The 14,811-nt window shown below is 46.1% G+C and overlaps 1 protein-coding gene across 1 annotated transcript in view; it reads right to left on the bottom strand.

Annotated features, from left to right (window-relative positions):
• The window catches only part of LOC135222494 (intraflagellar transport protein 172 homolog), a 369,686-nt gene that overhangs the window by 88,704 nt on the left and 266,171 nt on the right, over positions 1-14,811 (bottom strand). The window contains 1 exon segment of the mRNA XM_064260577.1: positions 4,639-5,225. Within this exon segment, the coding sequence (XP_064116647.1) occupies positions 4,639-5,225 (587 nt within the window).

The following is a 14,811-nucleotide window of genomic DNA, read 5'->3' as shown; positions in this document are numbered from 1 at the left end:
TTATTCGCTAGTCGGGAGTCCCGCCCAACTGGATGTAAACATTCCACTTTGCTTTAGGCCCAGGAACAGATTGAGGGGTAGCATTAGGTGTGCATAAATGTAAAGGACCTCAGGTTTGTATAGGTTTGTATAGTATTGGGTTTGTCTCTTAGTGCTGTCCACTTACTTCTCCCCTTGTTAGGGAAGGGACGGATTTATGCTTCTATCCCTAATGAAAGGAAAAGAATGGAACTCAGTCATAGCTTACTTGCATCTATCGCCCTCTCCAGCATGTGACGACCAACACTTTCTGCCTGAAGGAAGAGAGAAGAAGTAAGGGGAAGAGAAGCCAGTCACACTCTCATACTCTCTTTCATACAGTTACCACAAGGACAAGATACAACCTTGTCCCCTTAGAGGAGCTGGGTAAGCTACAAAACTTGTTGAGCAGCCACCACAGGTCCTAAGGAAAAAGTGTCCAAAGACCTGTGGGCAATATCCCGAAGATAGAAGGTGAAGGTGGTCTGGTTGGACCACGCCCCTGCCTTCAGCACTTGTGCAACTGACAAGTTCTTGTGCAAGGGTAGGACCAATACCTCTAACTTCGTGGGCTCTCGGACGAAAGGTACCGGTGTCAAAACTCCTTTCAGTCGTAAGGTTTCCTGATCACCTCACATAGTCAGAAAGAAATATAGTGATCTTGGACACTTCTTTCTTGGTTACCCCGGTGCTAACGAAGAGGCATCAACACTCAGGCCTGAGATGTCGAGTTCTCTTCAAATAGTGCTGTAGCACAGTATCGTAAAGGACTCGAACCTATCGTCAGGGACCAAAGGATTCTGAGTCTTCGCTACGAAATCCAGGACGAAATAGAGCGTAACCGATCCTCATCCCCTCGAGCATTTAACATCATAAGAGAGACCATGAAGTTCCCCTGCTCTCTTCGCCAATGCCAGGGCAAGCAGAAAGACGGTCTTGAGGGTCAGGTCCCTGTCTGATGACTCTCGGAGAGGCTCATAGGGTCTACAAGTCAAACTCCTTAAGACGAGAGTCACGTCCCACTCAGGGAGCCTGAGTTCCCTGGGTGGGTAAGACCTCTCGAAGCTCCTCATAAGGAGGGATATTTCCATGGAAGAGGAAATATCCACCCCTCGCAGCTTAAGAACTAAAGGCAAAGCTGCTCTATATTCTTTAACTGCAGAAACAGAGAGGAGCTTCTCTTAGAGAAGAAAGACTAGGAAATCCGCTACCTGCTGAAGAGTGGCTACGACACCAACCACAGAACAGACCACTTCCCCTGGTAGATAGCTGCAGAGGACTGCCTGAGGTATCCAGCCATCTCTGTTGCTGCTCGACGAGAAAAGCCTCTTGCTCACAAGAGATGGTGGATAACAGCAGCCGTGAAGACACAGGGAATGTACTGCCTAGTGGTAACATTTCACATGTGGTTGACACAGCAGGTTGTGCCATGGGGGAATCTCCCGCGGTGCCTCCAAGAGAAGAGCCAGCAGGTCCGGATAACAAACAGCCTAATGCCATTTGGGAGCCACTAGAATCATCCAAAGGTTGCTGGTGACTAGCACCCTGCTGATCACCTTGCGAATCAGAAAGAACTGGGGAAAGGCGTACACTTCGAGGTTGTCCCATGGGTGTTGGAACGTATCCACTGCAGCTGCCCATGGGTCCAGCACAACGGAGAAGAAAACCGGGAGTTTTCTGTTGTGCTGGGTGGCAAACAGATCCACCACTGGATGCTCCCACAGGTCAAACAGCTTTTCCGTCACGTGCGGGTGTTGAGACCATTCTGTCCCAATTACCTGATTCTGGTGGCTGAGCTTGTCTGCCACAACATTCCTCTTGCCTAGAATGTACCTTGCTGACAGCTCTACCGAGTGAGCTGCTGCCCACTCGTGCACCTGCACCATCAAGTGATGCGACGGGAGGGACGCTAGGCGCCCGTTTGTTGACGTAGGCCACTACCGTGGTGTTGTCGCTCATCAACACCACAGAGTGTCCCATCACCCGTTCCCAGAATTCTTGGAGCACCAGAAATGCTACCTTGAGTTCCAGAACATTGATGTGAGGGTACTCGTAGTGTCGATTCCACACACCTGAAACCGGCAACTCTTCCAAGTGCGCACCCCAACCCTCGGTCGATGCATCCTAGAACAGAAGCAACTCCGGAGGGGGAGCAAGCAACTGCACTTCTATTAAGAGGTTCCTACCATCCAGCCACCAGGCTAAATCCTCCCTTACTTCCTCCATGAGAGGAACCAGGAAGGATTGCAGATCCCGCGCCTGTACCCTTGATGGACTAGCTTCTCTAATGAAGACAGGTGACTGATCACAACCTGCCAAAGCTGAGCTGGCTGTTCCTGTCGTGACAGAAACTGCCGAGCTGCCTTCCTGAACCTGCTGATCCGCGAGTCTGTGGGGAAAACTCATCCTGCTAGCATATCAATCAGTATGCCCAGGTACTTTATCCTCTGTTTGGGCTCGAGACCCGACTTCTTGAAATTTATCACGATCCCTAGATCGCGACAAAAGTTAAGAAGGCGATCCCTGTCCTGTAGCAACTGCGAGCTAGAGCTCACCAGGACCAGCCAATCGTCAAGATACCTCAAAAGACGTAGCCCGATTGAATGGACCCTAGCCAACACCAGAGTGAACACTCGCGTGAACACCTGAGGGGCGGTTGAGAGTCCGAACTAAAGTGTCTTGAATTGGAACACCATCCTGTCGAGGATAAAACGGAGGTACTTCCTGGAGGACCGATGGATGGGTATTTGAAATATATGTATCCTTCAGATCCACCGAAAGCATAAAATCATTCTCCATGATAGAATCGAGCAAGGAACGTGCCATTTCCATCTTGAACCGAGTCTGGCGAACGAATGGTTCAGGGGAGAGATATACCGTCAGTCTCTAGGCCCCAGTAGACTTCTCCACCAGGAAAAGTCGGCTGTAGGACCCCAGAGAAAGTTCTCATACAATTTCTACAGCTCCCTTGCTCAGCATAGTCTGCACTTCTTCGAGGGCTACATCCCTGGCAGAACCGGGAACATATGTCTGGTGATGAAATGGGTGGGAAGTGAGGGGTGGCCTCGACTCGAAGGGGAGAAGATATCCTCCCCGAAGGACATCTACTACCCAGGTCTTGGCTTTGTAGCGCTGCCATATTGCCCAATGGCTCGCCAGGCAACACCCCCCCCTTTCAGCAGCAGGCAAGGGTTTCCCCTTCTTCCCCTTTCGCTTACCCCCTTTCCCACGATAAGAGGAGGGCTGAGAGGGGGCTGATGCTTACCTCTTGAAGCGAAGGAGGAAGGCTGGGTCTTTCCACGCGCCCCCTTCGATGGTACAGAAGTCTTGGGGGCGGAGGAAGAGCTAGCTAAGCTCAGAGGCCTTGCCGCAGTTGAACAAGACGGCCCAGACATCTTCGTAACTGCCTGGTGTACCAAATGGTTGCTGTCTTCAGCTCTCTGTTTCTCCACTGCAGCATCCAACATCTCTCTAGGGAAAAGAGAGGAGGAACCCAGCAACGGTCCATTCCTAAGACCCAATGCCAACTCCAGACCAGCCACCCTGGTTACCCGATTCAGGACAGTGTCCCTCCTCCTAAGTACCAGGTTAGCCCACAGGTTAGCAGTCTGGTGGCAGGTAGGAGATAGCCCTACCTCCAGACTGACAAAGTCTCCCAAAAGCCGAGTCTTCTCCGGGAGCTACCGGTCCCAAAGAAGCTGCGACCCTGGATACTGTGAGGAACCACAGATCTAGCCATGAGACGGCCTAGAAAGCTGCCATAGCGGTAGACTCCAGGGCTACTGCCTCTTGCTGCGTGAACCAGAGGTTCTCCGACAGCAGGTGTTGTGGAGGCAACCCTGGAGTTAGATGAGCTAACTCTGGGTCAACCTGTTTGGTTGGCAAAGGGTTCTCCGAAGGCACGTAGAAATGCCACTGACGAGGCAGAGGAGGGGGAAGCAGCTTGTCCGACCTGCTGGACCTAAGCGAAGCCTCTTGTCCCGAGACAAGAGCATTCGCCTGGTTCAGCACACCGTCAGCCAAGTAGGATCATGGAAGCCCTGCGGACGCTCTGGGTTCCTTCTTCAGACCCCAGAACAGCTCTAACCACAATGGATGGTCAGAGGGGGCAACCATCGATCCTTCCCCAAGGTCGTTGTGATGACGAATCAGTGCAATGACCTCTGCAAACAACCTCTGTATCTCGGGGGTGACTGTGTCCTGAGGCGACGGACCAAATGCTCCCGGGGACCAGGGGGATCTCTTCCCAGTCCGGTGGGACCATCATATCAACTCTTAGGACCAGACAATCATTACATGAACAATTACCAGGTAGGCGAGAGTCACCTGGGTGACTCTTACCATCCTTCCACTTCATGCTGGAGTCCTGGCGGTGAGTGTACTCAGCGGCCTGGACTTTGGCTACATGGTCACCAGCAGGTGACCGTACACTCGGAGAAACTTGCTGGCGAGAACCCGAGATAGTTCCCGATCCAGAGGCGGAACCTCTAGAACCGAGAGAAGGGGTACTGGCAACAGCTGGTACCTCTATGGTCCCCGCCTTGCTCTTCCCTGGGGAAGGCGAGGCGGTTCCCATTCCTGAAGGAACGGAAGGACCAGTGGAAGGCCCACCCGTCTCACCGGAATGATGAGACAGGTCCTTAGAAGTCCCTGAACGAGACTTCTGTTGTTGTGAGACGACGATGACACATTCCTCTTCTTCTTAGACTTCCTCTTCTCCAGCTTCTTCAGGACAGCAGAAAGATCCCCCACCCAGGAGAGGGCTGCAGCAGGCTCAAGCGCAACCTGGGAAGGAGGAACTGACGATGCAGCAGCACTTTCAAGGGCAGGGACAGGGGCAACAGGTACGGTGACGGAGACAGGAGGGAATTCTAGTGGTGAGCTCTTCGGGCACTCGAAGTTTGGCAGGGGAGCGAGGACAGCATAACCTGGAGGAGGAGGAGGTGGAAGATTTTCTACCTGCAAGGTATGCAGCACTGATGTTTGCACTACAGGAGATGGGGTCACCGATGTAATATGCTGAGTGTACACCAGGTGTGGTGGTGCCGCATACCCAGGTGTCAAGACAGTTGTCGTCCTTGACCCAGCTCCGTGGGTCACTGGGGCTGCTGCGAGATGATGAAGCATTCCCCGCATTGAAGGAGTGCCAGGAAGATTCAGCATCCACCATGCCTGCTGCAGGTCCCCACCCGCGGAGTCAGACAAACCTGAAGGAGCAAAAGTCGGGTTAATGGGGGAAGTTCCTGTTTGCCCAGGGGGGAAGGATCCCCCCCCCCCCCCCCCCCCCCCCCCCCCCCCACCCATCCCCCCCCCCCCCCCCCCCCGCGAGCAAACAGATGTTCCCGAGTACAATACCAAGTCGGCATGTTTTGCTCCCTCTTCAGCACTCAACAGATCTAGCGAAGAAGCTGAAGGAGACATTTCCCTCATAGGGGAAAGAGAGAGATGGGAAGTTTATGTGGGGGAAGGAAAGAAGACGAAGTATCAGTCACCAAAGGAGTCGAGAGAGAACTCTCCGATGACGCCTTGGAAGACTTACGCAGTTTCTTCCTACCCTCATATCTCTCCCACTGCTCCTCCAACCAAGAGATACAAGTGTCACAGGCATCCATTTTATTGCATTCACGCCCTTGGCATCTCACACAGAGGGTGTGACGGTCCACATCATTATTGGAGCAGAAAGCTCCACATTTCCTGACCCTACTCCAGGGCATAATTGCCATGTAGATGGGGGGTGAGAAGGCTGATCTGATTCGTGGGCTTGCATACTGAACATACAAACACAAAAATAGACAAACAAACACAATCAGTATAAGAAACAAGAAAGAAATTGGTATAAGAAACAAGAAAGAAATTGGTAATCTCACGACAGGAGCGGGTAGAGAGAGAACGTCTGCACACGCTGGTGGTCAAAAGCAAAGTGGAATGTTTACATTCAGTTGGGAAGGACTCCCGACTAGCGAACGAGCAGTTACTGCCTAACTACCTTGTTAGAGAATCTTACAACCGAGTTCCAGCTGGCGCTGAAAGTAATTCCTTATGTAAAGGACCAATGGTTTGTATAACGTGAAGGAACAATTTTATTTTGTAAACTTATAATCACAGCTTAGACTATTATAATATCATAACAGATAAGAATTAAAAGAAGTAAAGAAGTAACAAAGTCTAAGGATATTTATTGTAAAATATTTTTGAGACATCATTAGATGGGAATTTTGGACAACATTCCCTTGTGACATCTCAAGGCAAGCTGACCCTTCTCTGCTGTCCGACTAACTATTAGATTTGGTGTAAGAGTTCCTATGATTCTTTAATGGCCCACGGAAGTGATCTGAGCACTTTTTCTGGAAAATTCATTCAAGTTGTATGGGCCATAATCTCAAACATAATATATATGTTTCCCGGGCTCCACCAGAAAGCTATATGGAAACACATGTATGTTCCCTGCCCACAAGAGGTTAATAAAAATAACAAGACAAAAAACTTTCGTGCAGTTTTTACTCTGGATGGATAGCTGTTATTACTACCATCTACTATTTACTCTGACCTAACAAATATGATTCAGTCTTAACTGTTTCTTTCCCTGAATTTTAATTGGTGAAATAATGAAAGCACACATATCCTGAAGAAGGCAAATTGAGTTAATTTTTGCTCAATGTCCCTCTTTCCCATCCATTTCTTGTCCAATGCTTAAGCTCTGCCTGCCCAAAATATTGGCTGGTTTGTCATTTCAGGCCTATTTGGTTGTCTAAAGTCTTCATGGACCATTTAAGGTTCTCAACCATAAGATGACAGTCTTTATGAGCACGAGTCACATCTTTCAGCACCCTATGAAGACACCAAGAATTGGTTCATCTCTTAATAAGGATTTAAGATCACAGGAAAACAGCAGGCCATATGTCCTTCCATGATTGTTACAACTAAATGTGCAATACAATCCGACATCCATCTGGCATTTGAAAGATGCCCTGGTCTTCCTTTTTACAACCAAGGAGTTAGGTTAATAACATATTGGCATGTCAAATGCGTAAACACAAAGAAGTTAAAATCTGTGTAATTAAGCTCTATTAAATATAACAATTACATTAAATGTAAATTTCTACAAAGAGTTACAATACATCAAAGATCACTGCGGCTAAAAAATGTAAACAAAATAAAGTATTCGTGAGAGATGTGTTCCAGAGCCCCCGCAAATAGCTAAAATCTGCAAAAACTTAAAACCCCTCTAAAAATGCTTATCTTTCAATAGTTTCATCACAAAATATGCATTTAGTCATGAAATTGATATGGAAATACATTACTTAGTGAATATTTCTCAGTGAAAAATACCATGAATAGAAAAATTTTCTGCGAATAGCAGAGTCAGTGAATCTTGAGAAAGCGAATATGAGGGTTCAATGTAGTAGTAACATTTCATGTACGTAGTTATAACAAAATTAGGTAAATTCTACACAGATTCCATTTCGACTTCAGTGTGCATCACAATTAGACAAGTGATAAAGTTAACATGAAATAAATAGCTCTATCATTACAATATAAGTAACAAATCTGAATTCTGCCAGATTAATAAAAAAATCAAAATTTTTGAAAGTAAATTGTATTTTTCCTAACTATACAAACCTGAGGTCTTTTACATAAGGAATTACTTTCGGCGTAGCTGGAATTACGGCCATTAAATTCTTGAACAAGGTGGTTAGGCAGTAATTACCATGTGGCAGGCTAGCCTGCCCAGATGTAAACACTCCACTTTGCCTTTCGGCCTAGGTTCGGATTGAGGGGTGGCATGAGGTGGGCATACATGTATGGGACCTCAGGTTTGTATAGTTAGGAAAATTACAATAAACTTTAAAAAATTGTGATTGTTCCTACACGATATACAAACCCTCGGTCCTTTACATAAGGAAGACTCACTGATTGGTGGAAGGAATCTGAGTGAGCCTCTAGAACTGACTGGAAATCTACACACCTAGGCTACTCCTCCTGGTCGTAAGAGTGAGGAGGAGTGCCCTGCCTCAGACAACTTGATCAGAGTATAGGAGCTGCATGATCAAGAGTCAGACTTCTGGGCCTTTTCGAAATGAGTGAGGAATCGTAACTCATCTGAAAATGGGCTGTGAAGAATATTAGAGTCTGAGGCATTAATGCAAAGTTCTGGAAAGGGTTTGGCATTATGCAGTCTCCTTCCTCCCCTTGCTAGAGGAAGGAGCAGGATTGCTTCTTTGATTCTGATAAGAAACAAAATAGAAAGGAAGCTCTATGTGAAGCTTACCACATCAATCGCCCAACCAGCCAGTGTAAGTTCGAGTCCTATCCTCAAACCAAATCGGAAGGTAGGAGTGGAAGGATGAGGTGATGGAAGGTGGAGAGGCTAGTCACACTCACATCCTTCTTACCTCTACAACTGCACACCATAGGCGAGATGCAACTTGTCCTCTTGAAGGAACTGGGTAAGCAAACACAACCTGCAAGCATCCACCACCAGTCCAAGGAAATGAGGTTCCAAGGACCTGTGGGCAAGCCCGACGGAAAAGATAAATATGGTCACAATGAGACCTTATCCATCTTCCTGTCCCGTATATTCTTCGGAGTGATGACAAGTAGCCATCCACTGGACTATCCAACTGCAGAGAAGTCTCTCATAGTCTCGTAATACTCGGAGAAAGACGTGTCATCGGACACTTCTGCAATGGCAGTCCGCAGCGGATAAAGACACCGGCACTCCATGGTGGGTGTCGATCCTTATGGGTACAGCGATATGCCGATAGGACAAAGTAATGACTGATCTGGATCAACCAATATAAAGTCCACAGCATAGTTCATGATGGTCTTGGACTCTTCAACAGCTGCCGACTGACTGCACTCAGTGAGCCGTCATACCTCTGAGATGTAGTCACAACATGACACCCGCCTTTTGAAGAGTTATGCCAAGAACAACCATACAAGTCGTCTATCTTATTCGCCAGCGATGTTGGGAGGCGAGATGATGATTCTCTCAAGGCATGCGCCATCAGGCGAAAGTCAATTGCCTTCTAGAGACCGAGGTCCCTGATGGCAAGACAAGTTCTCATAGTAGTTGAATCTCAACTAAGGAGAAACAATACTATATGCTAATGAAAGACTAAGGTGAATGCAGATCTACGTCTTCACAGTTGAATCGAGAGAAGTAAACTCTCAAGATTCTGAACATAGAAAAAGTCCCATCGATGACACCAACCAGTGAAGACAGCTTTAATCCCTGTTGTTTACAGAGGACTGAAAAAGCTAACTGCAATTTCATTGCTGTTCAGTGAGAAAGTCGGAGTTTGCAATGAAAGCGGAGCGTCTTTCAGTTATGAAACACAGGGATTGTCCTGCCTGAAGAACTGCTTCTGGTGGGCTGGATCAGGGAGGACATTTCTATTTACCTTGGAAGCAGAGCTGGCAGGGCGGGGAACAGATGAAGTCTTCTGTTATTTATTTACAATTCAGGGTGAACAAAGAATAATGCACACCTTACGAATTACGAAATGTCTATTAGAAGACAAACTCAGATTATTTGAAGAATATCATTCTGCGTCATTGAAGCGGCAGGTGCGATGACGCGGAAGACTAGACTACTAACTTCTGTTACTGTGAGGTAAACAGAAAGATGATGACGAGTCTAGTGTGATATCTCTGTCTGAAAATTCTCGCAATGGCAAAATGCGATGCAGGAGAGATGGTCGGTCATACACGTATGCTCGGGAATTCCAGCCAACCAGACACCTAAATCTGATTGCCGGGCAGAGATTCGAATCGGTAGTCAATCCTTGACAGGGAAGAGACAATACCAACCGAAATATCTCGGAGAGCAAGCCAACTGGCTGAGGCAGGCTGGCAGCGCTGTACACCGCTAGCTCTCACTAAACTTGTCATCCTGAGTTGCCAGGTATTCCATTCCATGAAGGAATGCGTTCGGCTAGAACCATCGAGCGTAAAAAAGATACGCTCAAGCATTTGCATTTAAACCAAAATGGGAGGAAAGAAAACCCTCCTATTCGGTGAATGCAAATACAGGCAGTCCCCGGGTTACGACGGGGGTTCTGTTCTTGAGACGCGTCGTAAGCCGAAAATCGTCGTAAGCCGGAACGACGCTTGGAAATATGTGTTAAACTAATAAAAAATTATAAAAACCTTTACTTGTAATCCTTTGGTTACATACATGTTGTTTCCTGTAGTTTTTATGTACAAACCTGGAGTTATTTCATAAAAGAATGCTGGTTCTTGAAGGTAAAAACTATTGTAATCCTCTGGTGACACTACATTCTTGAAGTTTTATGTACAACCTGGAGTGATTTTGCAAAATCTTGAGGGCTACAAGAACAGCTGATTACTATTTACGTATCATATAGACTAATTAAAGTAAATGTATCTTTAAATAGGCTTATATATTAGTATCAACAAAACATTTCCTGCCATGAGTCAGAGGCCGTTTAATGAAACGAACACTTCTCTGTCCTATCTGTTCAGAAAATAAACGTTACGTCAATCCCCGAGACCATTGTTGCCAAAGCGTCTCTCTCTCTCTCTCTCTCTCTCTCTCTCTCTCTCTCTCTCTCTCTCTCTCTCTCTCTCTCTCTCTCTGATCAAATTACATTGGAAACTTGACATACGATTGCCCATAATATACGAATGTTTTGAGATACAACAGAAAATTTGCGAAAATACAAAGCTTTGATATACAACGAAATATTTTGCAGATACGATTTTGCGATGAGTGTTAGTGTATAGGCGACCGATAAATGGCGTTCAGTCTGTTTGTTTGTTGGTGCTGCATGTTAACACGTCGTTGTTTAGTTCGTTGTATTGCGCCTCCTTTATTTTTCGTGTTATTTTGTCTATTTTATTATTAACCATGGGTCTCAAAGCTAAAGACAAAGCAGGTGATAAGAAAAAACCCAAGAAAAAATGATTTCGATGGAAGCAAAACATGAAATTATAGCAAAGCATGAACGTGGCGTTCGTATCGTCGATTTGGCAAACGAGTATGGTCGAAATCCTTCTACATCATCCAGATCATCAAGCCAGAAGAAGGAGCTATAAAAACCCCGAGACCATTGTTGCCAAAGCGTCTCTCTCTCTCTCTCTCTCTCTCTCTCTCTCTCTCTCTCTCTCTCTCTCTGATCAAATACGTACTGGATAATGTCTCTTTGGATACTTCGATTTTGTGTCGCCAATATAAATTTGAGGGCTACAAGAACAGTTGATTACTATTTACGTATCATATAGACTAATTAAAGTAAACGTATCTTTAAATAGCTTATTATATTAGTATCAACCAAAACATTTACTGGCATGAGTCAGAGGCCGTTAACGAAACGAAAACACTTTCTCTGTCCTTAACTCGGAGCGTCGGAAGACGCCTCTCTCTCTCTCTCTCGTCTCTCTCTCTCTTCTCTCTCGTCTCTCTCTCTCTCATTACTGGATAATGTCTCTCTATTTGGATACTTGGAATTGCTTGTAATCTAACCAGAAACTTTGTTTTTGTTATTATTACTGGAAACAAGCAATGATTTTTTCATTATTTGCGCTTTGGACTGTTATATGTAAACTAGTATGTATTCATTCGCTCGGAAACTAGTTCCGCATATGAGGCGTCACTAAAAAACATAGAAAAATACAACATAAAAAGTGTCGAAAATCATCATAATCTCAAAATTTTTGTTGTAATCTAACCAGAAACTTATTTTTATTAATATACTGTGCTAAACTATAAAGGATTTTTATCATAGTATGCGTTTTTTAAAAGCGTCGTTAACTCGGAGCGTCGGAAGCGTCAGCGTCGTAACCTCGGAACAAGCGTCGTAACCCAGGACGGATTTTTTCCATGATATTTAAGAAAAAGCGTCCGTAACCTCGGAACGTCGTAAGCCGGAACCGTCGTAACCCGGGGACCGCCTGTACTGTGGTGCTGTTGGTAAACAATACCACCAGTATCTCAAAATTGAAACCGGTAACTCTTGGGAGGCCTGCAAGGCAGTCCCGAGTTGTAGGTCAATTAAGAGAAGATACTATTCGTCTCGGTCACATACCCGTAGAGTTAAATACAGTTATGTGCCTACTACTCGGACAATTCAACTGATAACAGAAGCATGCCCGACACAGAACTAGTCTTAGAGGCAGAACCTCTAGGACTAGCAGCAGAAGTGCGAACCAAAGTTTGCCCTTCTATGGCTCCCGACATGCTAGACCCTGGGGACAGCATGACGGTTCCCGTTCCCAAAGGAACAGGAGAGCCAGTGGAAGACAGACCCTTAGAAGTCCGGTGACGAGACTTCTTGTTGGGGGGGAGACAACCTTCTCCTTCTACAGCAAAGAGCCATAGGAGTTGAAGGGGTGGAGATGTATGAAAAAATGATGATCTCGAAGAGGAGGATGATGACACTTGATGAGCTCTCTTCCTCTTCAACTGCGAGACTTCTACTATCAGGAATAGTTAAACATCACAGGGCAGTGGCGAAAGCTTCATCCAGTGACGTAATTCCAGAGTAGTAGTGGAAAATGAATATGATTACCAACAGGGGATCAGTACACACACTCGAGGATCAGTTATCACAACATGCTACAAGTCACAGGTACAATTCCAAGGTTAGGATAACCAATACGAAGAGCTATCCAACCAATACTTCTGTAAACACAATCACCACTGTTACTCTATAAAATAAAGAAAAATGATTTAAAGTAATAAGGATACTCCTCTTGTATCCATTATTATTATTATTATTATTATTATTAAAGTAGTTTAACCAGACCACTGAGCTGACTTTCAGCTCTCATAGGGCTGGCCCGAAGGATTAGATTAAAATAAAAAAATCATGTCTAGGCCAGAGGCAAAGCTCTGGAACCGAATTGTTTTTTCGGTGTGATGACAAATGAGTGAAAATTAAACTAAAAACTGCACAAAGGCGCACGCTCACACGGAAACACATGCACATTATAAAAGGGATTTTGGACATCATGGAAAAAAATCTATTTCTTCTTGGGCCGAGGAAGCCTTGTCGCCCCATGAAATAGGTTCTTAGCACTATTCTAAGTAAAATATTGTTATAATACCAAGAGAACTGGCTACAAATTTGGACATGCCAAGAATATTCTGGTTTGCTCACCTTTATTAAAAGGTGTCGGTATGGTTCCTGGGGCGAGTGAAAACCACTACCACGGAACCCTCTCCAATTAACCTCTCCTACATCAAAAACCCTTCAGGATAGGGGAGCCGACCTACGGCTCACTGTCTACTACCTTGTAGCTAGCGGCTGTGACGTCATTCCTTTGATAGCACTACAACGAGACGCACGCGTTTTTGTTTGCTCCCTTGTGTTTCTCGCTTTTTGCTTTTTATACGTTGCAATGGATCGTCAATCTGCTTCTGCATCCAAGTTAAGTACTGTTGTTATGTTTGCACTATTAGGGAGTGATTTTGGCCTTTCGTTTACCAAATTCATTAGGTTTTTATGAGTCGTCGCCACACGCGGCGGCGGCTGCGAGCCGCCATTAGAGCGTACCCCTTTGTGTCTCCTCATTTCGGTTTCATGTGGTCCCCCATACCTAGTGGAACCGAATCATGTTAGCAGTATGTTTTTTATGTCTTTTTGTGTTTTGGATGCTGTTTTTTGACGATCATAAATATGTGTTTATTTTTTTGTTTATTTTATGTCTTGCATGGGGGTTTTCCTTTCGAGCATGTGTCCTTGTTTATTGTCTTCCGTTTACTGGACCTACCATTACATTTCATGCATGCTTTTATATTTGGTTGGGTTTCCAGTTTAATATATTAGTATCTAGCCTTTGGTCCTAGCCTACCCTGGCCGCCTGTCCTACAATTCTTCGTTTCGGCACTAGGCCAGTTGCTCGGAGTTTCCTAGTATTGACCATCCTTATCGGGTGGTCATGCTCGGTCCTCCTAGGACATCACTGTTTCTTTTCCTTTATTTTCTTTTTTCCCCCCCGTGTTTAGTACATATTTTCATTCTTGTATATTATTACGTGTTGTTTATATGCGTCAGCTAGGTTGGTCCTTAGGCATTCCTGTCGCCCCCAACCTCGTGGGTCCACTCAACCAGGAGGGATCCAGGCGAACACGTGATCGTCACCCCTCAACCCCGTCCTGGCCCCCCCCCCCTCCCCCCCCCCCCCCCCCCCAGAACTCCTTCCAAGGTGGGTTGTTATCTCACTCACATTGTCCCTGACGACCAACCCGAGTTTCTCTTGGGGGGTGAAGGGGGGCCTCGGTGTGCGGGTGACGCTTCTCAGCCGACCTTGTCCCAGCGTTGGGGAGGAGCTTCGCTTTACCCAGCCTCGGTTGGGACCTGGCTTGGGCAAGCTCGGCCCTCCTCGGCTCTATGGGATCGTTACGTCTTTCTTGCCCTCAGACATACCTTCCCTGCCTAATGGCGGGATAGGCTTCCGGCAGTGCCGGGGGCTTTGGGGTAATGTCTTTACGGTGGCTTCGGCCTCCGTTGGGGTTACATTATTTCATTGTATTATAAGATGATTATGTTTTTATATCCTAGTATTACTGTGCTGAGCATACGCTCCCAAGTGAGCTACTACTCTCGTTAGTTTAATTTTACGGAACCTTCGGGTTCTACCCATCCGGACCCGCCATCTCGCCCGGTGCCTACTGGTACTCCTCCTCTCCGGTATATATCGAGTAGCTACCCCGTTTAGGTAGTGGTCTGTGCTCCGGTATCACCGGAATACATCTAACTACCTGCTACTACGGTTCCTGAATGCTCAGTATAGTACATGGCAAGACTGGCAGAGTCGGACATATCT

The sequence above is a fragment of the Macrobrachium nipponense genome, chromosome 3 (genome assembly GCF_015104395.2).
Source record: "Macrobrachium nipponense isolate FS-2020 chromosome 3, ASM1510439v2, whole genome shotgun sequence".
Classification (NCBI taxonomy): Eukaryota; Metazoa; Arthropoda; class Malacostraca; order Decapoda; family Palaemonidae; genus Macrobrachium; species Macrobrachium nipponense.
The sequence above is the reverse complement of the archived record's forward strand: the minus strand, read 5'-3'. Positions and strand labels throughout refer to the sequence as shown.